This window comes from Pipistrellus hanaki, assembly GCF_964339955.1.
Source record: "Pipistrellus hanaki genome assembly, chromosome: 2".
In the NCBI taxonomy this organism is placed as follows: Eukaryota; Metazoa; Chordata; class Mammalia; order Chiroptera; family Vespertilionidae; genus Pipistrellus; species Pipistrellus hanaki.
The window spans coordinates 909,574-935,433 of NC_140504.1; the positions used below are offsets into that span (position 1 = coordinate 909,574).

A 25,860-nucleotide genomic window follows, 5' to 3' on the forward strand; every position below is an offset into this window, starting at 1 on the left:
GGGGGGCGGGCGTGCCTCCTCTGCCTTTGGTGTCCTGTGGGTCCTCTAGAAGCAGCTGAGTGACGGGACAGCTAACTGAGCCGCCTCCTCTGGTAAAAATGTCCAGAGCGCCCCGGGCTGCTTGGTAACCATCCCGCAATGGTGACCTGACACCTATCTTCATAAAGGTCCCGTCTACTTGGTGCGTTAACTCTGTGACCACGGCGAGCTGGGCCCGGCATGGTGCTCTGTCTGCGCCCAGGCTGGGGGTCAGGTCTGCGGCTTCCATGCGCCACGGTGGCTCGGCCTGTGCATAGGAAGCGGGGAGGGAAGCGCAGCCGGACTGAGCTCGGCCCGTCTCCCAGGGAACAAAGCCGGGGTCCCAGCCACAGGCAGAGCAGCTGCCAGGCACTCTGTTTTAAGTTGAAAACAAGGTGGACGACTCGGATGCCAACGCCTCATTTAAACATAAAACAAGCCTCTGGGCAGAGAGGAGAGGAGAATTCTAGCGCAGGGCGTGCTAGGTAACACGATGGAGCGCCACCACCATGAACGCAGCTGCTAAGCCAACAGCTAAACGTTCATGGGCCACTCTCGCCTGGGCGGGACCCCTCCATGCCCCGGGCCTCCGAGCAGGGCCTCGGGCCTCGGACAGGGACGGCCGTGCCTCTGGAGGGACGGGGTGGTCAGTGAGCAGCTACTTCACGTATATGAGCGTCTTGTCCAGTTGGCCTACCGCGTACTTTACACTTGAATAAGTGTGTTTTTCTCCGAACAATGACAATAAATTTGTAGAAAATGAGAGCATGTCTCAGACTATATTCTGAGAACTAGAGGTCAGCGGGCTCATACGTGGAAATCCCTTCAGAGACATCATGCAGTTCGTCAGCTCCATGTGTCAATAATGTCTGGGTGGCACATGGAGCTGACGCAACAGAACAGAACAGAACAGGACAGGGAGCTGGTCTCATGAGGACAACAGTCCACACGCAGACGCCACATGAGGAGAAGTGAAGGGCTGGGCACGCAGGCGGCGGTGTTTTCGGAGGAAGGCATGGAGACCTTTCAACGGCCCTGATGAGAACTGACTTCCATCTTCCTGACCCCCGAGGTTTCCTCACTAAAAACCACCTGCAGCTACAATTATCTGAAAACATTTTCCCAAAAGAAACCCAAGAAAAGGATTAATTATGCCAAGAATCAATTTAATTTTGCCAAATAGACTTTCATATACATAAAACTTACCTTATTGAAGTTGTAAGTTTTAGTTTTGTTAATTTTAATTAAAAAAGAAACACAGAGCAAAATATCATAAAGCATAAACAACAACAACTAAGATGGTTTCTAAAAACTCAACATACTCAGAAAAAAAAGCAGGTTTGATGACATGAGAACAGAGTTTATTAATGTGACAGGTGGCTTAAGAATGGGTGGGACTTAGATGTATGAGGCAGAAGACCCATACATCCACCTATGAGCTGCGACAGACGAGAGAAGCAGATAGGAGTTGAGAAACAGTCCGATACCTGTTACCCTGACGGCCGCTCCTGCTTGGAGAGAGGAACAGACAGCAGAGGAAGAGTTAGGAGGCACCAGGCCGCTCTGCCCCACGAGGCGCCCCCAGCGCCTTCAAGCAACAGTTCCAACTTACTTGTCATTTTGAACAAAAAACGTGTTGCTGGGTTAGGGCTCAAAGTTCAGTTTTATCTGTGGTGGATTACTAACCAACGTGTTTCAAGTTTACTCCAAAATAATAATCCAAATAGGTTACCAAAGCTCTAAAATATTCTAAGCAGCGCATCATGGGTGAAATGTTTGCATTCCCACTCCCCTTACCCCGCTCCCCGGATTCAGTGATGAGAGAGAATCATTGACCGGCTGCCTCCTGCACGCCCCCCACTGGGGATGGAGCCCGCAACCCGGGCCTGTGCCCCGACCGGGAATGGAACCCTGACCTCCTGATTCCTAGGTTGACACTGAGCCACACCTTTTATGTTTCAAATACTTTGCAGATTTGGGGCAGAATTAATAAAGCATAAAAGTTACTAAATGTTCAATGCAAAGGCTATTTCATATTATCAAAATATCAAATATGTTGTATTTGTATTTAAAAATCTCAAATCTCATCCTTTTAAACTTATGGCCACTGCAGAAGGTTTTGAAGTTACAGATGTTCATTGTGTCTCGAACAGGCATTATTCTTATGGCTCCACGTTCAAAAGGAACACCAGGTAAAGCACTTCCCCCTCTTCCCCTTCAGCATGTTCCTCCCGGGAGGCCCTGGGCCCTTTGCGAGCCTCCACAGGGACAGGCTACACAGAGCAGGACCCTGGGCCCCAAGGTGTGGCTCAGCTGGTGAGCACTGCCCCATGCACTGAAAGGTCACCGGTTCGATGACCGGGGTCAGGGCACATGCCCAGGATGGTAGGCACCCCTTCAGTGACATCAATGTTTCTCTCTCTCTCCCTCTCCCTGCCTCTCTCCAAAAATCAATTAAGACATTTAAAAAGACATATATATATATGTCTCATTCATTGATAATAAAATGCATTTTCATTATCAGAAACTTAAAAGAAAGTGTGTCTGTGTATATAGTGTCCACAGGAGTTAGACATCAAACACTGAAGCAGAATGGACACTTAGAACTTAAAACCAACACCTTGGGTAATTTCTGAGGAACCGAATACAAGATTCCAGAATGCCATCTACCAGGCCCCACAGAGCACGTGCTGCCTGCCACCAACCACAGTCACAGCCACGGCCACGCCAATGCCACTGGAAACTAGGCTCAGAGCCATGAAGAGGACCCAGAAAATGGCCTCAGCCTCCTGTCCTTTTGTTACAGACCACCTTCTGCCGAGCTGACCTTCCCGGGCAGCTGCTCCTGGGCGTTTTCCGGAGCAGCGAGTCCTCACCATGAGTGACCAGGCTCTGCGACCGTGAGCAAAACACGGTCTACCCGCCACAGGCCCCTGGCACGCAGAGGCCGTGCCCCGGCACCCGAGGGCGTGAACACGGACCTACTGTCACTGTCGAAGAGCCTTCACGGCCACGGAGCTCCGGGAGGGAGTTCACGTCGCTCTGAGGCCCTGTGTGCTCTCTGTCCTGAGACAAGGCCAGCTCCGCCGCCGAGCTGGAGTGAAGCAACGCACAGCGCTCTCCCCGGAGGCGGAGAGGCCGTGGCCACCGGAGGCTCAGACACCGCTCCAGGGTGGGCAGCACCCTCCGTTTTCTGAACAAAAAGCTTTGGCCACGTGGAGGCGTTAACTAGCGTTAAGAGCATGCTACTCTCTTGGTTGTATGTCCTGCTTCAGCTTTCACACACGTGACCCATGGTCTGAGTACGCTAACTGCTGGCAGTGTTTTCAATCTTAAGAGTCACATTCTCTTTAGTGTTTTTTTCACTACATAGAAGCATAAACTTAACTTCTGCCAATTAGGTGGACACACTCAGACATCTGTAAACATAAGTGCAAATACAACCATAACTCTGCTGCAGGGACACTGCCAGTACGGACCAGTTCTGGACTTCAGTCCCTCCCAAGCAGCAGACTTAAAACTTGACACATTTCTTTGGCCTTGATGGTCTTTCCCAGTTAAAGCTTTAGGGTAAAATGAAATGTAAGCCCACATAACAAAAACGTTACTTACTAAACAAATTTTATCCTAGTAATTTTGCTGAAGAGATGTAACAAAACCAAGTAAAACAGCACCAAAATAAAAACACACAATCCAACTCACGTGGCGGCTCCACGTTAGAGTAACTGAGATGGACATGTCGGCTGTCCTGCAGGTGCCACCCCTCGGGCACACGCGAGTCCCTGCACTGCTCTCATCCATTCCAGCGCCGGGCAAGGGCACTGCTATACGCGGGGCAGAGTTGGATGGGGTTGCCTTGGTGACGAGGCCTGCTGCCACACCCGCCACCTAAACCCCAACAGGACGACTGCCTCAGCTCCCTGGGGACCCAGGCTCCCCGCGAGCCCGGGCAGCAGCAGCAGCAGGAGTGTTCTTACGAACATTAACCCACGCCCATGGTGGGCTGCCCTGACGTCTCTCTCCAGGAGCAAAAGCCCAAACGAATCCACGGGCTGTGAAAGCAGTACGGGAGCCCGCTCCTGCCTCCCGTCCTGACGTACTCACCCCCCACAGTAACCTGAGCATTAACAGTCACAGACATCGTAAAAGCCAACAAGCCCCTGGAAGGTCCCTGAAGCACCACTCAGGCTCACGCTGAGAAACTCGATCTGAGCCACAGGTTAAACCACACGGCGAACCTGACACCACTGTCCTGGACGGCCTCAGACGTAACGACACTCACTGGCTGAAGTCGCTCCTAAGGGCGGCTGCTCCTAGAGACAGCCAGCGGAGGCCCCCCTGCCCGAGGCACGCCTGCTCAGGACGGCGGACTCACCTGCGGCTGCGCGGGGGCTCCGAGGGCAGGCTGTGGGAGGACCTGCTCCGAGGCGGGGGCTGGGGCGGCGTCTCCAGGCCGGGCTGGGGGGCGGCCTGAGGCCGGCGGGGCTGCTGTCGGGACCAGGGGCTCCTGCATCTTGGGAGCCGGCGGGGTGGCCTGCGGCTTCAGGGGCTCAGGAAGAAGAGGTGAACTAAAAGTCAAGTTCCGAGTCAGTGCTTCCTGGGAAGCCGTGCTGAACCTCTTTCCCCCGAGGCTCGGGCTCTGGTAGGTCTCGGGCCGCCTACCTCTGGGGACCTCGGAGGCTCCGCCCTGGCTCTCGGCAGCCAGCCTCCCGGCAGACGCGGCGGACGCCCGGGCCAGGCTCTGCGGGGCGCTGATGACCCCGGCGCGGGGCGGGATGATCTGCAGGGGAAGGGAGCACAGGCCTCAGCTCGGACACTCGCTGCTCTCAGCAGGTGCGGCAGGAACACGGCCTCTGCACGCCTCTCCTTCCCTCTCCTCCCTCCTTCCTGCACCCGTCTGGGCGGGCTGGCGAGTTACAGCCAGCCCGTCTACAGTCTGCATTTGTGCTTCCCGTTAACGACGGCCGGCGCCGGGTGGATGGAGCTCACGGAGGCACTTCGCCTGCAAAGCGCCCCTCGGCGGTAGACATGCTTCTCGTCTCTATTTTGAGTGGAGAGCAGGCATGGCTGCGCTTCTCAAGGCCGCAAGCCACAGCCAGAGAAGAAGCCGGGCCAGCTGCAGGGAACAGCCCAGGGCGGCCCCTCCCACAGGCCAGGCCCAGGCCGGGCAGGCGCAGACCGCTGAGGAAGGGGCTTCTCAAACCCCAGCGAAGGGAGACTCTGTTCCAGCTCAGAAGGAAGAGCCCCCGGGACCACTGGAGCTGGCCAGGTAGGTCTACGGCAGGCACTGGTGAGAAACAGCTCTCCTACATCCTCACCGAGAAGATGACACTGATCTGAGGGGGGCGGGAGGAGTGTGGCAGAGTCAGGTGCAGAGCCATCTGCCATCGTTCTGAGCACAGAGAGCGGGGCAGGGAGTCCCACAGAACGAGAGCGATGTTAGGTGGATGGTAAACAGGATAAAAGACGGCCTTCTCAGCTTAGCGGTTTTATGGAGTCTGATTAGAAACGAGACCTGGCTTGTTAACTTCTAGTTATTGTAACAGGTCCCGGTTCCCGCTCTCCGCCGAGGGCTCCTGCAGGCCGGGACACTGACCAGCCCATGCCACTGACCACTGTCCACTCCCTTCCTTCTCCTTTGCATGCCTCCCATCCAGGAGCATTTTCTCGGGTGAATGATGGACAACTGTGCGAACAAGGGAAGGCCGATGCGCGCACGGGACAGCCCTGCCCGCTCTGCCACCGTGAGAGCCAGCTCCAACACGACTCTTTCCCCTGAAGTCTTACTGCATGAGGGACGGTAACACCCCTCGCTGAAGGGGCCACACCCCCATCAGCCCTCAGGAAGGAGGAGGAGAGCGGCCGGCACACTCCCTCAGAGGCAGAGGCCTCGACAGTAACCTTGTGGCTGGAAGCAAACTGGGACCTGGAACCCAGACCGCCCGCCCTGGCAGGTGCTGCCTACCGGTCTGGTGGCGCCGTGTCCAGCGGGTGCTGGCCCCATGAGTCCCGCTGGAGGGGAAGGCTGGCTGCGGCCGGGCACAGGCATCCCACGCGCATCTGAGGTTAAAGCAGAAACAAGAAAGCGTCACGGACACCCGTCTCGTCACAGCTCCGCTGAGGAGAGGGCTCAGCCAGGCGCCTTTCCCTAGGCTTTCTCTCCGCGCAGTCCCGGGGCTGTGGGGGGCTTGCAGCAGGAGAGAAAGACCAGTGGCAAGTGAGCAGCTCAGCACATGGCCGGGCCGGGGCTGCTGTCTGCCCGCAGGAACGGAGCTCAAGTGGTGACAGCACGTGGCTTTGGCTAACGGTGAAGGTCATCAGTCCTGAATGCCCCCAGAGGGCTCCGGAGCACACAGACCACATGCTCGGGGCGTCCTGCTGGTAGAGGGCTGGGAGGAGCCTGTGGGGCGTCCGGAACAGCCCACGGTGAGGGCGAGGCTGAGGCAGGCGGCCTCCTCACTAGCACCTGCCACGGGGAGGCAGAGCTCAGGCTGACTCTTTTGAAAGGAAATGTTAAATGAGACACATCAGCCCCCAGTGACTGTCATCAGAACGAACGGCTTCTACTCTTAAAATAGCGCTGTGCGATACCTCCACGCCCTGAGCGGACATGAAACATGCCAACAGCACGGCAGGCCCAGGAGCCGCAAGGAAAGGAAGGCGCCCTGGACTTGGGCGCATGGAACGCGAGGAAAGGAGGCGGCGAGGTGCAGAGGGGGCGCTCCTGGCTGGCTGGTCTGCCTGCTGCCCACAAGGGAGGGGCTGGCTGAGAGTGTTCGGCCCACACGCAGCCCAGCCGCCCTGGGACCGGGAGGGCCCACAGCTCCTTAGAGAAAGAGCAGGGGCCGGAGCTGTTTGGGCCACAGCAGAGTGGATGGCACAGCGTCTGTGTCCAACTGACGTCTGCAAAAAGGCTCTTTGTCTACGGTGAGCGCCTTCTATCGTCAGGACAAACCAAGTGACCAGACACCCCCCCCCCCCCCCCCCCCGCCCCGGCCGTCTCCCCTGGAAGAGCGGAGGGAACAGGCCTTCTGTCTGCAAGGCCGCTGCAGGGGAACGTGTGCGGGGACAGCCTCTGCCCTGCTCATCTCACCCCCCGTCAGAGCTGAGCCACCAGGAAGAGCTTCAGAACTCAACGGCCAAACAAAACACTCAAGTTTGAATTTTTTAAAATTTCTGAGACTACATGAGTCTCTCAGAACTTCATTTTGCTCCCTTACTTCTAAAAAACTCTAAGAGTCCTACAGTGACTTTCTCTAAGTTTCCTGCCTTAAAAGAGTTACTGGTTTATAGGGACAAAATGCACAAATACTGCCTACCAAAGAAAGATGGAGAGGCAACTTAAAAAAACTAAATCGGATTTCTAAATTGGTAATATGATATACCATTTCACAGATTCATTAAAAATTCGCTTCCTACTGGTTGTTTTCCTCATAGCAGGAGAATAAAAGCAGGATTATCAAGGAAATAAAACTAAAAGCAGGAGTTTGAAACAGGAAAAACTAACATTTCTCTGGGTCCACGGGAAATGACCACCTGGCAGTATTTTGCAGCTGTAATGCTGAAATAACTTAGCAATCAAATATATACCTTCCACTGAGCTCTGGACTTTTCACATACACCAAATAAGCTATATTTAAACCCAAAGTGACTCATTTGCTAATAAAAATTGTCCTTATGTTTAGAAAACAGAGGCATGAGATCCACAAGTTAAGGCCAGGCAGACGGGAGGCTGAGTCCGGATGGGATCCTGCCGGAAACGGAGCTGGGCCGCCCTGCCATCACGGCGTGTGCGCTGCTGACGAGGCCATCCGCGGTCCCTGAGCTGACCCCCCGGGCCAGCACGGCTCTGGGGAGGGAGCCTCTTACGGAGGGCAGGTGCCTGCGGCCCGGTGAGTAACCGCTCCGCCCGGCCAAGGCGGCCGTGCAGGCTCCGTAACTGTAACACAGCTCTGGGCCTCACTGAGCAGGAACGAGTGGGAGTTTGGAGCCATTAAAAAAACACTGACTTTCATCAAACAAACCTAATGCCTTTCAGTTACAGGGTCAAACTCCAAACGCCACGGCCATGTGTGCATGTGATAACAAACGTGACGGTTACCTCCAAGCTCCTTCCTGGCGGGCGCAGGACTCCTGGCCCCTGGGCCACCCGGACGCGCAGCGGAGAGGAAAGAGAGCAAAGTGTGAGACCCCGATCCGCCAGCCCTGACCCAGCACACGCAGGAGCCATGGGTCAGCAGCTCGGTATGACAAGAGCTGGTGTTTAACGCAAGCACTTCTAGTAACGCCTGCAACGACACCTGCTTATTTAAAAGCCCAGTGAGCCTCCCTGGTGTGGCTCAGTGGGTAGAGCGTCGGCCTGCGCATTAAAGCAGTGGGTGCCAACTGGTGATCCGCAGACCACTGTGGTCTGTGAGGGCCGAAAGGTTGGTGACTGCCGGACTGAAGGGTCCCAGGTTCAATACCGATCAAGGGCACATGCCCGGGTTGCGGGCTCAATCCCAAGTGGGGGGCATGCAGGAGGCAGCTGATCCTGATTCTCTCTCATCACTGATGTTTCTATCTCTCTCTCCCTCTCTCTCCTAAATCAATAAAAAAAAATTTTTAATAAAAAAAAAAATTTACACAAACACGTAAAGCTCCACAGTACATATGTGTGTTCTCTGGGTCTGACTATACAGAAGTCAGCACCCTGCGTCCGTCAGCAGCAGCGACGCGAAGAGGTGGCTATGGAAGCCTAGTGGGCAGCCCACCCACGACCGTGCCTGCCGCATTCTGCAGAGAACAGCGAGGAAGCAGCAACAGGACAGGAAGACAGAAACATCTAGAAGCTGAGGCCTGATGCGTGCAAAGCTTTTTAGTTGCGTCAGGGCTTTCTGTCCAGCAGGGACACGGCGGTCTGTTACCTGAAGGCGGAGGTGGTCGCTGCGGGGGCGCTGGCCGCGCGGGAGGGGCCCCCGGGCGGGGAGGCGGCGGCCGCTTGGGCTCCAGGGCCTGCGGAGCGTCCTTCTCGGGCTGCGCAGCTGGCGGGGTGTCCACGGGAGAGCCTGGAGCAGCACCTGGGAGAGGAGAGTGGGGTGCAGGGGGTGTGAGCACGAGGGCTGTGCTGCCTGCATCCGTGCTGCCAGCGCTCTGTTCTGTCATTGCCTCAGTCTGTGCTGCAGTAAGACGACATGCGTGTTAGTGTAACACGTGCAGCCGTGCCTGTCACAGTGCTCCGGTGCCGCGGAGCAGCGATGCCGACCCTGACCGAGCACCGCCGTGTGGCCGCGGCAGCCGCTGGCCGCAGGCTCCTCCTGCCACGGGGACGGGCGTCACTTAGAAGATGGGACCAGGCAGGCCCCAGACGGGTGAGGACGAAGTCTGGTATTGTTCCCCGGAGGGCGCTCCTGCAAAGCGTCCCCTTGCGCATGTGCGAGCCTCCGCCCATCTGCACCGGATACAGCCCCGCAGTCTCCTGCCGGGCCACCTGAACCCGACCCCGCGCCGGGAGGCCCAGACCCCAGCACACAATACGCACTCTGTAAGGGCACTCTGTAGTCCGGAGTCCTGGATGCGGTCCGGCTCGGCCTGACGGGCAGGGAGGGCAGCGGGACGTCCGCTATGGTGGGCGACTGGCAGGGGCTGGTCCGCGGGGAGGAGCTGGGGGATGCGCAGAGGCCGGAGCCGGGGGACGGCTGCAGGTGCTGGGGGAGCGCCTCCTCCACCTCGGCGTTGTCCTCATCCACGTCCCCTGGGGAGACGGGGGAGGTCACCGCTTGCCTCACGGTCTCAGACGTGCGTGCCCACCTGGCTTCAGGGTCAAGTTCACAAAGAAACACTGCTCTCTGACACAGCCTGCCCGGTTACGCATGTGGGCATGCACAGAGACGTGTGGGTACGGAACTAAAATGAGCACTGACACGCAGACAGGAAACGCATCTCAGAGCAGCAGGCCTGGGACCGGACTGGCCTGGGCTGGCCCGGCCTCCACATTCCACTGGTCAGAGGACCATCTCCTGCTGCCCCTCCACCTTCCACTGCTGTGGGCGTCCCCTCCCCGCCCGCCCCGCCTCCCCGGAGCCTCCTCACTAGCCTCCCAGTGCCCCCGCCCCACCCCCCAGGCTTTCTTCCCTTTAACTGCACTGGTTCTCCGGCCTCCGTGTCTCCGCCCTTCAGGGCTGCAAAGTGGGGCAGGGTGTCCCTTGCAACCTCATTCGAGCTGCAGAGCACGCGTCCTCAGGGGCTAAAGGCTGCTTCTCTGCGGCCCTGCCACCCGGAACTTACTGCCCACCCTCCGCCTCACCGCTCCGCCACTCCAGCCCCGCCCTCCTCCACACCGAACCGCTCAGGGGCGCTGACAGAGGGGCACTGTACGGGACATCTTTCCGGGGAATCAGAGGCCACGGGGACAACCCTCCAGCAACCTACACACCCAGTGTAGGTTGTCCTTCCGCACCAGACACTCCCTCCACTCCATCCGCCCCCCCCAGCCCTGCACTCCCTCTGAGACAACAGACCCCACACCCCTCCGACCGCCACCTCCCGCTTCTCAGTCTCCCCGTTTCTCTCCTTTTTAATCCTCACCCGAGGATGTTTTCCCACTGGTTCCTAGAGAGAATGGAGAGGAGGGAGCGAGGTGAAGGGAGATAGAGAGCAAGAGAGTGAGAAAGAGTGAGAGTGAGCAAGAGAGAGTGAGAGAGAGAGAGAAGCATCAATGTGAGAGAGACACATCAATTGGTTGCCTCCTGCACATGCCCCAGTGGGTCTGGGCCGGGGATGAAGCCTGCAACTGAGGTACGAGCCCTTGACCAGAACTGAACCAACTGCGCAGCCAAACCGGCCAGGGCTGAGCCAAACGTCCTTAAGGAGCATCTGCAGACCCTGCACGGCCCTCCACCCACACCTCCGCTCTCGGCTCCTGCCCCCCGTGGCTCTCAGGAAGGCCCAGCCCCTCCGCCGTCTGCTTCAGGGACAAGCTGCCGCCTTCCCGCCTCCGCTCTGCGACAGGACACCTGGCCACTGCCTCTTGTCGCCATTTCGTCCCGCGCTTTCTCAGCCACCACTTCCTCTCGGCTCTGCCGTTTCTAGAGGTTCCTCGCACTTTCCTTCCGGGCAGCCCCCGGCCTCCCGCGGTCTGCTCCTCGCACGGCCTCCAGGGCCGCTCTCCGTGGCCGCTCTCCGTGGCCGCTCTCCGTGGCCGCTCTCCGTGGCCCTGCGGTCCGTGGCCTAAAGCAGAGCCCGTGTCCCACCGACAAACCTTCCAGGTCGAAGTCCGCCGCCACCGCCACGTCCTCGCCCAGCAGCGTGGAGCTCGTGGACGACGGCAAGGGCACGTCAATCTTCTCTAAGCTGATTTCTTCCTCCAGATTCTTGATCCAGTCGGGGCTTTTCAAAGTGATGGTCACAGCCCGGCCCAGGAACTAGATGAGGGGGAGACAGAAGACGGCAGTTCATGGCAGGGCAATGAGCACTCTGGGAACACAGGTTCACGCAGACCAAGGCAGCGCGCCTGCTCCACACACGCTGACCCCGAACCAGGTCCCACGCCCGCTCTCCCGTGAGGAGCTCGTGCTGCTCCGGCTCAGGCCTCTCCCCGGGACAGAGCCGTGCCCTCTGCGTGGCCAGCGTCTCCCCCGGGTGCAGGTTCGCCCACAACTGGCTCAGAGCTTGGTGCTTCTCTGGCTTTGGTCTACATCAGGGGTCCTCAAACTTTTTAAAGTGGGGGCCAGATCACGGTCCCTCAGAGAGCTGGAGGGCCGGACTATATGAACTACTAATTCCTACTGTAACACCTCGGCTGCGCTCACTGCCCAAAAAACCTGGTGGGCCGCAAGTGGCCCGCGGGCCGTAGTTTGAAGACCCCTGGTCTACATGGTCACTATCTGCCTGGGGAAACAGCCACAGAAGAGACAGTACAAACCGCCACCTGCTCCAACGAGGTATCTGAGTTCCAGAAGGAAAGTGAGCCATTACCCAACGCGCTCCACCAACAGTTTTACAAAACTCTGAAGCCTTGTAAGGGACCAGAGTTGGATGCTAAGAGTATGACATAGATGACTAGACCTGAGGGTGAGGGACAGACTAAAGGGGGGGGGGGGGGCCGCGAGGGGATAGACAAGCAAAATTAAATAGTCAGGGAAAGGCAAAAGGAAACTCAGTAAGGGAATAAAAGAAATGCCAACACAGAAGCCGCCCTTACACATCACGTGGGATGAGAAAGGGTTTTCAGGAGACAGAGCTGGAATGACATTTAAAAGTCAAAAGTTTCCAGATGGCGAGGACACGGTGGTCACGACGCACACAGCGGGGCTGTGACAATGACGCCCGGGGTCAGGCTCAGACAGCACAGCGCCACAGCGAGGACAGCGCTGCCACCAGCAGGGATGACGTGCTCCTCCTGGGCTTTCTGAGGGCGAAGCCGAAGGCCTCCCGGGGCTTCCTGCTCACTGGTGCACAAGTGTGTCACCATTACATCCGGGAAACAGACAAGACACCCAGAGCCTACTGCAACAGCAATGCATGTGCGTGTGCGTGTGCGTGTGTGTGTGTGTGTACACGTTCTCTCCAAGGAAGTGGAAGTGATAGAACCGGAGGAAGCTGGGGTCCATCCTACCTATGAGCATACATTCAGACATGCAAAAGCACTAGAGACATGGAGAAAGTGCTCCATAGAAGGAAACTCTCCAGGCCACTGACACAACCCCACCTGACATGTCAGATCATGGGGAGCAACATCTGCACTGATTGAGATTTCTAAAGCGGTTCCATGGGATGGTAATCACCCAGCGGGATTATTGTTTTTAATTTTTAATTACACTTGACATTCAATAGGATTTAGTTTCAGGTGTAGCAGACAGAGGTCAGGTACTTATATACCTTGTGATCGTTAGGTCAGTACCCACCTGACACCACACACCGTTAGCATACTAGTGCCGTGTTCTCGGTGGGAAGGACTGGCCTGTGCCGTGTTCTCTGTGGGAGATACTGTCCTTGGGCCTGAAGAGGGGGCTGTACCACTGTCTAAGGCAACCCCGGCAGTTTCTAGGAATCATGAGAATCTTCTTCCTTGTTTTCTTGTCAATAAAGCATTTTATTCATTTGATAGAAATCTTTCCTACTATATAGATGAACCAGAATATCTAATTCAAAATTTTTTAAGAATTTAAAACATTTTACATAAAAACCAAATTAGATGGTAAACGTGGTTTCTTCTTAATCTATATCAATGGTTAATATCCCTAGGGACAGACTAAAATAATCCTAAACTAGTCAGACACCTAGTCTTAAGTAATATTGATAAATATTAAAGTTCTCCATAAGGTCTTTCCTCCTTCGGAAATGGAAATACATTTAGATAATCTTGCTGCGTTTGTATGAAAACATAACCCTCGGTCGCTTAATTCCAGAAGAACGTAGCGCCAGCGAAAGCTACTTACCTCTTTACCGCTGAGGCCCAGCACACTCAAGGCCGAACTTCCCTCCAGAAACGTCACCCACATTTTATCTTCTACAAACCTTCGAGAGAGAGAACAGCCAACATAAAAACCATGACCAATACCGCAGACCCAACCAGCCAGGGCTCCTCTGGTGATGAAGGAGGAGCACGGGCCTGTGGAGGCTGAAGTACAAGCTGGAGAGCGCAGCAGGCGGCGGCCTGGAGGGGGCGCTCTTCCCCAGAGGTTCCAAGTCAAATGGCTTTGGCTTTCAAACACAGGCGAGCAGGCGGCGGAGCAGTGGCCTATGGTGATGGCCACCTGTGACCCCCACTCACCCGCTCCGCCACCTCACTGGCCAGGGGAAGGGGTGACCTTATAAGGCAAGCACGTTACAGGACAGTGTCCAAGGCTCCTGACCCCATAGACCGGCGAGAGGCACGTGGACCCCCTGAGCAATGCCCCTGGCCAGGAAAGAAGATGGGGTGTTCATTGAACCGACCTCGGACCTCCCCAAGAGCCTGAGGTTCCGGTCTTGTCTGTTCATTCACTGTCGGGGGCCTTGGCCAGCCTTGGCCGGCCTTGGCTATGGTTGTTTCCAATTTTGAAATAAAACCCCACAAGTAAAAAATGAAGGACATCAGGACAAGCCCTGACGATGGCCGCTGACATGTATTAACGTCGTCACACAAAAAGGAGCAAAGCAAACCACAGCACCAACAGCTTTCCTGAAGAAACAGTTTGATGAGTTGAAATACTCCCAACGGTATAAGTCAAGTTCAGAAATCCTTGGAGATTTTTCAAAGATGAGAAGATACATACATGTATTGAGGTACACACACACACACACACTCTCTCTCTCTCCCTTAACGAGGATCCAAAAGCATGCATACGGACATTAAGAGGAAAAGGCTAAAATAAAAGCAAACGTGTACATAGTTACTTTGCCAGCTTACAGCAAAGGCCGGAACAGATTCCAGTCACTCCATGTGACCAGCTTCTCTGGCCCAGCGGCATGAAGCTGCGGGACCCTGTCCTTTCAAAGACCGAGAGAAGCCATCCTACAAAGTCCCTGGAAGACCTTCCCTGCTGACGGGGAGGGCGCCCTCCTTCCTGTGGCTGCACTCAGACGCCACTCCCGCCCGCCCTAACTACTGTCTCTGACGGCGGTTCCAGGCATCCAACCCTGACCTCCTGGTTCCTGGGCCAACGCTCAGCCACTGAGCCACGCCAGCCAGGCTGAATAACGTTTCTACAGCATGGTTCCCACAGTTTGGAAATAACAACATTCAATACTATTCAAACCCTAGGCAAGGCCGTTTCCAATACAGAAAACGTGAGTTAGGAATCATGAGCTGCTCTCGAACAATAAATAGTTCTCTCACCTTATGAGAATTACTTCACCGAAGTTCGCAAACTGCTGCAGAAGCTCGTCGATCAGAGCGTCATCGAAGAAGCTGCTCTCTGGCCCCGAGCCCCGGACGGAGACCAGCACCGTGGCGTCGGGCGGGCCCTGCTCGGCCAGGACCTCCCTGTAGACGCTCTGCCTCTCCTCGGCCTCCACCTCGAAGATGTCGATGTCGATGAGGGCGACCACGGGCCTGAGCGTGAGGAGACAGGTTAGGAGCCTCAGGGAGGACGGCGTCACCCTCCGTGGCCAGCCCCGCGGACGCGCCGCGCACCTGTGGTCGGAGGTCTTCAGCTCGGCCCGCCCGTAGTGCAGCAGCGTGCCCGGGGTCCACGTGTAGAGGATTTGGCTTCCGTCCTGGAAGCTGGCGTTGATCAGATCCAGGTCCTCGGCTGCAGGAGACAAGGGAGAGGGCGTGAGGACGTGACGCTCCCAGCCCCTCCTCGCACGGCCGCCTCTCAGGCTGCCGCGCAGACGCTCTCGTCAACGGGCCGCAGGTCTGCACCTTCCAGTCAGAAAGGCTTTGGTGAAGTCACAGCCTGATGTTTACGTAACAGGCAGTGAGAGGCGGCTTTCCCTGAGGTCACTGCGGGGCCTGTTCCCGGCCAGGGCGAGCAAACAACTCCACAGAGAAGCGGCGGCTCCGAGCATGTCAGACACCTGCCTCCTGTCAGAGCCCAGCGGGCGGCCAACTACCATGTCACCAGTGTTTTCTCGCTTCCCTTCAGTGAAATAATGTCACTGAGACAGACCCAAACCTTTTATGTCATTAAAGGTTAATCTGAGGATATTTTTTAAAATCTGTTTTATATCTGACTTTTACTTATTCTCTCCTAGATAACCCTTGCTGAAAAACAGTACAGGGCAATGGGGTCAAACAGGCGGTAACAGATGGTATGACTGTGAGTGGTAAGCACACAGGTGGTACACGGACCACGCACCATAGAGACGGACACTTGAAACCTACGTGAGCTTATTAACCACTGTCGCCCCAATGGATGGAGTGAAAAACAAACAAGACAAAGAAAATGAGAAGAGCAAAAATCAATCAATCCGTCTGTAAGAAGCCTCTCCTCTGACACTCACACCCCTTTCTCATCTCTCCCTTTCCCATCCCGCTCCCTTCCCCCCAAAATCTGCACCAACTCAGTGACATGAGAGCCACTTCCCGACCTGATCGATCAAAAGGCCACTTCCTCCTCCTCCAGAGGACGCGGTCGGTCCACGCAGGGGTGCGGCACTTTTCGCTGGTGTCATAGTCTTCAGAAAACAAATCATATTTATATGTCGGAGCAAAGGTTACTTTTCCTTCTAAAAATCCTCTAAAAATCTACAATAAACATACACAAAGTAAGTTACTTATGTACAAAGGAAGCTGCTCACAAAGCACAACATTTTCACTGAACAGCCGTTCACTAGTCTAAGTGCTGGGGCCTCGCCACGCCTGTGAGCATCGGGTAAGCAGTCCGATGGGCGGGCAGAGCGCGGGGAGGAGCCTGACCTGGGTCTCCCGGCCGACCTGACCTCGCACTAAGGACCTCGGCACTGTCGGACTTTGGAAGCCATGTGGTCTGGTGTCTGATTCTCAGAGGAGGATCCGGGGCCCTAGACAGGCAAGTGGTCTGAATGTGGGTCTGACCCCCATCACCAGCAGTCACCAACCTCTCAGACCTCACGGACCCCGGTGGTCCGCACACCACTGCCCATGAAGGCACCAGAGCAGGCGGCCACAACTGTCTCCCCCCTGAAAACACTTTAACCTCATTCTCCCAAATGCTGTGGTCACACGTTTTAGGAAATAAGTTTCAAAAGGGCAGATGAGCCCAGCTGGTGTGGCTCAATGGTTGAGCGTCGACCTATGAACCAGGAGGAGTCATGCCCAAGTTGGGGGCTTGATCCCCTGTGTGGGACATGCAGGAGGCAAACAATTCATGACTCTCTCATCATTGATGTTCCTATTGCTCTCTCCTCTCCCTTCCTCTCTGAAATCAATAAAAGACATATATATATATTTTAAATATATTTTATTGATTTTTTACAGAGAGGAAGGGAGAGAGATAGAGAGCTAGAAACGTCGATGAGAGAGAAACATCGACCAGTTGCCTCTTGCACACCCCCTACCGGGGATGTACCCGCAACCAAGGTACATGCCCTTGCTGGAATCGAACCTGGGACCTTTCAGTCCGCAGACCGACGCTCTACCACTGAGCCAAACCGGTTTCGGCAAAAGATATATTTTTAAAAAGGGAGTTGATATGTATATTCTTCTTCTTAAAAGTTAACCTAAAAAAGACACAATATATTTTACTTCCGGTGAATTAATGTGGGGTTTCCTTTCTCTCTTTTTCTTTTTTTAAAGGGAAGGCAAGTCTGTACCCGTTAGACTACATACGTATTTATTAAGTGTAAAAAGAACCCACGAGATTGAAAAGGCAGCACGTGGGTTAAGGCAGTGGTCAGCAAACTGCGGTTCATGAGCCACAGGCAGCTCTTTGGCCCTTGAGTGTGGCTCTTCCACAAAACACCACGGCCTGTTGAACAGCGGCGTTAGAAGTTTAAGTTTTAAAAATGTGGCTCTCTGAAGAGATTTCAATCGCTGTCCTGTTGGCATTCGGCTCTGTGGACTGATGAGTTTGCTGACCACTGGCTTAGAGCGCGCTGCGTAGCCAAGGCCCCTCCTCGCGGCCCCGTGCCTCACCTGCCCGGCGTTCTTCTGGCTGATCAGCTGGTCCCCGGCGAGGAGGGCGTCCCAGTTCTGCTGCCTGACGAGCTCCTTCACCTCCTCATTCGGGAGGTCGATGCGGTAGTTGAAGTCGCCGCACCAGAACACGTAGTCGTGGGAAAAGAGCATCCTTCCCTGGGGTGGGGAGAGGGGGCCCAAATCAGAGCTCCACTCACCATGGTGATGGCGACTCTTGCCCCGGCCGCCGCCACGCTCAGACATTTTCCCAGTGAGAGCACGTGGAGGCTGCTAGGTGAGCGCTGCTGGCACGGGAGCGCGGCCCCACCTGGGGGGACGGGCACTCACCATGGGGAAGCTCAGCTTGCGCACGATCTCCACGTAGTCCTCGTTCCGCTCTTTGACCTGGGACTGCCCGGCCGCGAAGTGGCTGCACACGAAGCAGAGGCTGGTCGTGTGGAACAGCATGCGGATGGCCACCGCTCCCTTGTTGCCCGTGGCGCCGCCCATTCCCGTCTTCACAGTGTCCACGGCGACATCCCTGGGACACGAAGAATCCGAATCAAAGAGGCGCCCCGGACAGGTGCCCTCCGCAGGAGTGACTACAGGAGCTCGCGCCCGGCCACGGGGGGAGGGGTGACGGCAGAGTGCGCATGTGCATGTGAGGACGCCTTCCTCACACCCGGGGAGGGGAGGGAGGGAGGGAGCGGCGGAGGGAGGGCCCACCTGATGAAGGGCGCGTGCTGCGGGCGGATGAAGACGAACAGGCAGACGCCCACCAGCTGCTCGGAGGCCAGCAGCACGTACTTGTTGTCCCGGGAGATGGTCTTCTGCAGCTCCGCGGCCCACAGCTTCTGGTTCGTGGTGCTGCAGGGCGGGCAAAGCGGGACAAGCCGTCAATGACCCTAGACAGCTCCCATCTGTACTCCAACTTTTAAAAATGTTTTTATTGATTTTTAGAGAGAGAGATAAAACATCGATGAGAGAAAGATCATCGACCGGCTGCCTCCTGCACACCCCTACTGGGGATGAAGCCCTCAAGCCGGGCCAGCTATCTTAAGCCAGATATGAACGAGATTTGTAAAAAATTCTTTCAGATTTTCAACATTCTTCATAGTGCAGAAAAGATCCTGATACCAAGGCTGAGAACTGCTCTCTTAGTTTAAAGGGACCTTCACATACTTCCTCTCAATCTCTATAAGCAAAGACTACTGACGGATCTGCCCCCCATGCCGCCCCCCCGAAGTAGGTGCTGCCTGCTGGCTTACCTCGCGTTCACGATGTTCCCCGCATTCAGCTCCACCATCTCCTCAAACCCAATCGCAAATATGTCTGTCGGCTTACTTCTTCTCTCTGCAATGACGCATTCAGGAGTGCCCATGAAAATGCAGCCTCAGCCAATGGCATCCTGCCGCCAGCTCCCCACACAACCGGGATCGACAGCAGATCTCACAAGATCCACGTTTGTGTTTTCAGTTTAACCAAAGTCAAACTGAAGACAGAACCCAGGCGTGGAGCAGCAGTGCTTTAGATTTACTCTCTGCTCGGGCACCCTGGGGTTGCTTCGCGCAGACTGTTGTTCTGGGAGGCCCGGAAGTGCTCTCACAGACCATTTGGAGGAATTCTCCCTCCAGTTCACACCAGGGGCAGCAGAGAAGCAAGCCCCTCTGACGGGCTAACGCGAACCCACAGGAGGGGGAGGGTCTTAGAAAGGCTCAGGCAACACGGCTAATGCGAAGTAACGGTTGGGAGATTTTTCACATTCAAATTCGAAAACCACAGGCTGGTCCTTTGTGCTGCTCAGAAAGTAAAACCCCAGCAATAAAGAGGATGGGGCTTTGGATGGATTTGAGCTATAAAATGTTGGGCTTCCAACTTCTGAGCCAGCGTCCTTTAAAGTCACGCATATTGCAAAGCGCTCCCTTGTCTTCAATCTCTATAAGAAGACACCAGCCGGGATGCGTTAGTTACACCGCAGGGTCAAGGGCCCACCTTGAAACTCCTGGATGCCCGCCAGCTTGGGCGCGTCGAGCAGCCAGTCGGTGAGCGTCTGGTTCTTGAACGCTATGCTGCGGAACTGCTTCCCGCCGTTCACGTTCCAGGTGCCCACGCACACTCGGATCTTCTTGGGCCTGGAATACTTGTAGAAATTCTCGCACATGCTCTTCAGGACTTTGGAAGAGGCTAATCAAAAACAAAACACAGGAGTTTTAACTGCATTAAAACGACGGTGGACGGGCTGTCACCACTGAAGTGGCGCCGGCACGCACAAGCATCACGTAAACAAGCACGAAGCACGTGGGCACATGCAGAGGTGGAGAGAGCCCTGACAGAGCCCAGCCCGACGCAATCCACCGACACACTTAAAGGTCGGCCGCGTAGACACGGGAACCGCGGTAAGGAAAGCCACGGTGAGATTACTGCAGCACACAACATGCGGAGTGAACGGTTCTTCTCCATTAAATGCTACTTGTTCTCTAAGGCACGAAACTAGACACAGTCAACTTTTCAGAAGCACAGCAACTGACCTCCATATACTAGTAACTTTCATTCAAAGGTTGGAAAAATATACTTTCTCCCCAGACAACATTTAAAAACATTACATGTAAGATTCCAGCTACTGACAGGGGGCTGCAGAATTCGGGCTCCCTGGATGACGAGGGGTCGTGGTGAAGTCACTGAGAAGTGCTGCCCATCTCGCTCGGAGTGAATGAAACTTCCTTGAACCACATGCCCTGCCTTGTGCCCTCGCCTGCTACCCATGCGTTCCCTCACTGCTCAGGCCCGCTGTTTCAGGCCCGCTCTGCCACAGGGCCTTTGCACTGGCTGCCTCTACTGCCACCACACTCCACCCTCCCTTCCTTGGTCTCCACTTCGCACGGAGGCGCCTCATTACACTCTGCACTCCGTTCTCCCGTGCTTTCTCTCTACTGCTTCTCACCAGTCACCAGCTACGAGTTTCACTTGTTGATCTGTAACCGTCTCTTCGTAAGAATGAAAGCTCTGGGAGGGCAGGAATGTTGGTCTGGGGCACCACCTTAGTGACGAGAGGCCCTGGCCCGCAGGAAGTGCTCAGGGAGTGACTGGTGAGTGAGTGAATGCCCATACGACTTAGACCCCCGACCTCCTGCCCTATTCGCCTTCCTTCCACAGCGCACTTCCTGCCAGTTAAGCTAAATTCTCGGCACTTAAAGTGGACGGAGCCGAAAGAGGCCCTCCATCTAAAACAGACTATGCTCTGAACCAGCAGCACTGGGCAGAGGAGAAGAAAACCAGACGGTTCTCGCCTTTCACCAGGGGACACTGTTTCATTCTATTACTTATTTATGACACCAAGACACCGCAGTTGGTGACAGAGGAGGGACATGACGTGTTAGCACAGCTGATCCCAGGGGCCGATTCTCCGCCCTCTTACTGCTTGGTCTGACTGCTCGCGCACAGGCGTGAGGCGGAGAAAGCAGATGTGTGCTCTGGCCTGCTGCTCTGGGTGCTGGGAGCGGCTGGCCCCAGAGAGACTCTCTGGTCTGTATAACTGTCACTGCCACGGCTACTACCTGGGAAACAGCGTCTGCATCCTTTCTGGACCTACTAAACACCGGGCCTGTCATGGCCGGCTGCTGAAAATCATCGGCAAGACAGCGAGTTGTGTGAACAAAAACATGTCGCATGGTATGGACTTAAAAAGTCAGTTTATAAATGGGATCAACGTTTTAAAAAACCTTAGCTTTTCCTTAACGAGTCTCTGCTCCAGCGATGTCCCCCCTCAGCACCACGCTGTCCCCGGCCAGTGCGCCTCAGGACAGAGCCCAGAGAGCTCGGCGTGTGCTCCTCCTCCATCCTTCCAAAAAGCACACCGAAGTCTCTGAAGCATTCAGCACAACCACGCCAAACAAGCCTTAAGTGAGGCCGAATCCGAAGTGAAGGGAAAAGGTCTTTCCCACTAAAATTCTGGCCCGAGTTCGGCTTTGGTTCCCTTGGGTTTATAGACAAGATCACGGACTCGGGCCAGAGGATGAAGGCATGAGACTGCCGTGAACAGGAGGCGAGACAACAGCCACTGTCAGGTCCTACACGCTCAGCGCCTCCCACTTTGTGGCAACCTCGGTGCTTCCCTACAGACTCCAGATCAGGGCGGTCCGGGCTTATGCAGACAATGTCCCACCCAGGTTCGGGCTTATGCAGACAATGTCCCACCCAGGTGAGAGATGAGCCGATGCCTTTTCAAACGCGCTGAGTGAGAAGCGCTGCTGGGCATCACAAGTGTCATGGACGGAACTCTGGAGTCAACCCCAGCGGTCCCACCTGGGCTTCCCCCTCAGCGCCTGAGAGTGAGGCCGCCATGTTTGTTCAGTGACTCTCCAGTGACAGGAAACTAGGAGCTCTATCTACCTGGAATTTAACAGTTGCTACCGATGGCAGAGAGCATCCTAGAAGAAGTGACTCTGCTTTCTCAAATCTACGTTTTCCCCTCAGGTTAAAACGAGGTCCCCGTTTGTGCGGCTAAAATCTGAGGGGAAAGAGCGAGCTGCCATGGAGGTGGCTTTAGCTGTTTACAAATCACCCTTGGAGAAAAAGAAACAGTATGTGCGGGGGTCTGTACTGTACCTGACTGCAATGTCTGCTCAGAAACTACGGATGCATGAGGAGGAAACAAAGCATCGTTAGTCAACAGCACAGCAAGGGCCAGCCCAGAGGCTGACCGCCCCTTCTCGGCGCCGCCCCTTCTCTCAAGCCCACATGACGACCTGCTTTCCCGGGGGCTGCAGGGCAGACACCAACTGAGTGACAGCGAGCACGCGGTCCGCACTGTGTCAGCACTGAGGGAACTGCACAGCGACTCTGCTGTCAGTGCTGGGCCTGCTTCTCAGGCTGCTCCTGTGTGAGTGTGTGTGTCTGTAAATGAATATGTGTGTGTGTGTGTGTGTGTGTGTGTCTGTCTGTAAATGAATATGTGTGTGTGTCTGTAAATGAATGTGTGTGTCTAAGTGTATATGTTTGTGTGTGCCTGTAAATGAATGTGTGTGTGTGTCTGTAAATGTGTGTGTGTGTGTGTGTGTCTGTAAATGAATGTGTGTGTCTGAGTGTATATGTTTGTGTGTGTGTAAATGAATGTGTGTGTCTGTAAATGAATATGTGTATGTGTCTATAAATTAGTATGTGTGTGTGTAAGTGAATGTATGTGTCTGAGTGCATGTTTGTGTGTCTATGAGTGTGTGTATGTGTATACACATGTGCACACACATGTGAATGAGAACATGCACCCGAAAACCTGAGAAGCTGGAGGATTCTGAGCATGGGAAGACACTGCCCTAACATACACCGTTTAGAATCATTTCTGGGACTCACCAATTGATAAGCTCAATCAGCTCAGTTATAACAAAACACACGCATTCCAAAAAAAACCACCATGCTGTGCAATGTCCCAGCCACGGGCTTATGGGAAAATGGGGCTAGGGGGAAACAATCGCTTTGGCGGTGACGTCCCCGAAAGACAGGAGCCCAATAAAGACAGGAGCACAGCTCTACACGTGTTCAATGGTTCAGGTGCCTAACTCCTCCTCAGTTATGACCCGACGTCGGCTTGCAGCGACAGCCACGGGAGGCTGAGCCTGAGTCGCTGTGCATAGGAGGCGGGGCCTCTGAAATGGACGGAAGGCAGCACCAGTGATGGGAGTGGCTCTCAGCACAGCTGGGGACCAGAGGCAGATAGGTGAGAGGTGTGTGCACAGGTGTATGTATATATTCTAAAAAGAAGTTTTTGATTTTTAGAGAGAGAGGAAAGGAGAGGGGGAGAGAGAGAGGGAGAGAGAGAAACATCGATGAGAGAGAATCATGGAGCGGTTGCCTCCTGCACACCCCCTGCTGGGGACTGAGCCTACAACCCAGGCATGTGCCCTGATGTGGAAATGAACCGGGCAACCTCCCGTTACATAGGTCGATACTGAACCACTGAGCCACCCGGTTGGGCTGCATGTGTGTGTTTTATATTCTACTCATCCTGCTTCTGCTGGGGGGGGGTTCTCTGTGTGCGCCTGGCACCACTGCGAGCAAAACTGTGCAGAAACTAAAGCAGAACTGGCATGCGCTCACGTGTTCCCGAAGATGCCAGCCATCTCAGGACAAGTGCTGCGGCAGAACGGGGCTTGTTTTCAAGGAAATGTGCAGGAAACTAAGCCGGTGACTAAGTCTAGGAAACTTGGGGTCCCTCACTTCTCCTTTTCTTTCCTTCGCTGCTTCCTTTCGGTGGTGCTCAGTGATGTCTGCACATCCGGGCGGCCCAGGGGAGCACGGGGGGGGAAGAGGTGGAAGGATGCAAAGCAGCTAAGTCTCTGCTGCTGGAAGCAAGAAGGAAGCTTGACCTTAAAAGTGTAGGGATAGCAGGTTTTTTAAAAAAAATTTTTTTTAAAATTGATTTTAGAGAGAGAGGAAGGGAAAGGAAGAGAGGAGTGAGGGAGGCATCAGACCCATTGGCTGCCTCTTGCACCTACTGGGTATCGAGACCGAAACCCATGCATGTGCCTTGACCAGGAATCGAACCAGCAACTTTTTCGTGCACATGACACTCCACCACTGAGCCACACCGCAAGGGCCAGACAGTGTGTTAGAGCTCCCGGCCGGCAGGGCTCCAGGAGCTGGCTGTAATGAGCGCCGCCGCCATGCCAGAGCCTGCCGAACCCACAGAACCCACCTGCCAGTCATTCCCAGGAGGAAGGTTCCGAGAGGGACACTCTCTCCCCGGGAACAGGGAAAACTGAAGGTTTGGTTTGGAGATAACAGAGGAAATAAAAATGCTGAGTGCTAAAAAGTTAAAATAGAAAAAAACTTAGAGTGAGGAAGTCTAATTTACTAAGTTTTACAATAAATGCTGAGTTTTCCCATGATAGCATTTAATATACGTTCCTGATAGGAGCTCCAGTTTTTGTGGTTTAGATTAAAGGCACAACAGCCATATATTTATGTCAAATGTTAAAACTGGAAATAGTGGTGTCCAATAATAAGCAATATTTTAAATCATTAGTCAGCATTACTTAGTATTACTTCAAGCAATAGCAATGAAAGTTAAGACTGAGTGACAGAAACTTCTGGGTGGTGACTAGCAGAATAACCAATCGAGGATGCAGGCACTGATTTTTCAGTAAAGCATTTGTCTGCTACATAGCTAGGCTACTGAAGGCTCTACTAGCTGAATGCCTTTTGTAGTTGGTGTACTTCAGCCAGTAACCCCCATCATAGCCTATCAGAGAAAACATGCCTGGGCCTCAGTTTATGGCTTAATAACACCTCTGATCCCCGGCCGGTGTAACTCAGTGGCTGAGGTCACAGTTCAGTTCATAGTCAGGGCTCAGGCCTGAGTTGAGGGCTCGATCCCCAGTGTGGGGCGTGCAAGACTCAGCCGATGGAGGATTCTCACTCAGTGTTCATGTTTCTAACTCTCTCCTTCTCCCTCCCTCCCTCTCTAAAAATCAACAAAAACACATTAAAAGGAAAAGTCTATTTAAAAAATCAAGTTGATAGAAAATCCTTCCAAACTTAAACAACTCGACCTAAAAGTTATTTATGTAAATAAGTTTACCTTTACCTCTGGGCTTTTAGAAGGAGTGTGAGTGACACCAAGCAGGTAGAATATAAAGTAAGTACGCCTACCACGCAAACTTCCAGTGGTTAAAAGTGCTCGCGCTTTGTCAGCTAAGTCACTATTTAGAGTGTTTCCCAGGAGCAAAACGTCAATGGCCTCTTGCTTGGAGCTGTCAAAGAAGTTATTCTGAATCGTTCTAGTGACAGAGCGAGCACCATCTTTTAACTTCCCAGCCTGTTGGGGAAAAAGGAGCATGGACTTTCATTCTGATCGTGTCATTGTCACGCAGCTGGTATTCTGAAACTTAAGGCGACATAACTATGCAATAAAGGACCTCATCCTTCTATTCTGGATAGCGAATCAGCACGTTAAACGGCTCAGGAGGCCACTGCTTCTCTTCCTCTGTGGACCACAGCTCTGCCCAGAGAAGGAAGCTCAGTGCCACCGCACCCTTCGACACTGGGCGCCTAGCACTGTGGACGGGAAGAGTGGACTGCGTGCACCCGGACAGGAATCACTCCCACGTCATCACTGCAGACTCGGGGCGGGGCGGGGAGCAGCAGGGAGAGGGGGATACATTGCACTCACAGGCGCTTATGAAAGCTGCAGAGGGCTTTAATAGTAGAAAATAAACCGGAAACTATTCCCCAGTAACTTCATTAGTCACAGCTATAACTGAACAGAAGAATGAAGGCCTAGTCTAAAAAGAAATGTATAAATATAGCTCACATGTAAACTACCATCTACATTCTAGGCGACTGAA

The 25,860-nt window shown here is 54.4% G+C and overlaps 1 protein-coding gene across 1 annotated transcript in view; it reads right to left on the minus strand.

Annotated features, from left to right (window-relative positions):
• The window catches only part of SYNJ1 (synaptojanin 1), a 53,473-nt gene that overhangs the window by 3,139 nt on the left and 24,474 nt on the right, over positions 1-25,860 (minus strand). The window contains 19 exon segments of the mRNA XM_084872029.1: positions 4,394-4,407; positions 4,410-4,498; positions 4,500-4,585; positions 4,679-4,798; positions 5,984-6,078; positions 8,120-8,158; positions 8,925-9,077; positions 9,539-9,751; positions 11,258-11,420; positions 13,437-13,515; positions 14,819-15,034; positions 15,116-15,233; positions 16,015-16,171; positions 17,540-17,698; positions 17,870-18,062; positions 18,248-18,388; positions 18,790-18,874; positions 19,514-19,705; positions 25,166-25,331. Of these exon segments, the coding sequence (XP_084728155.1) occupies positions 4,394-4,407; positions 4,410-4,498; positions 4,500-4,585; positions 4,679-4,798; positions 5,984-6,078; positions 8,120-8,158; positions 8,925-9,077; positions 9,539-9,751; positions 11,258-11,420; positions 13,437-13,515; positions 14,819-15,034; positions 15,116-15,233; positions 16,015-16,171; positions 17,540-17,698; positions 17,870-18,062; positions 18,248-18,388; positions 18,790-18,874; positions 19,514-19,705; positions 25,166-25,331 (2,478 nt within the window).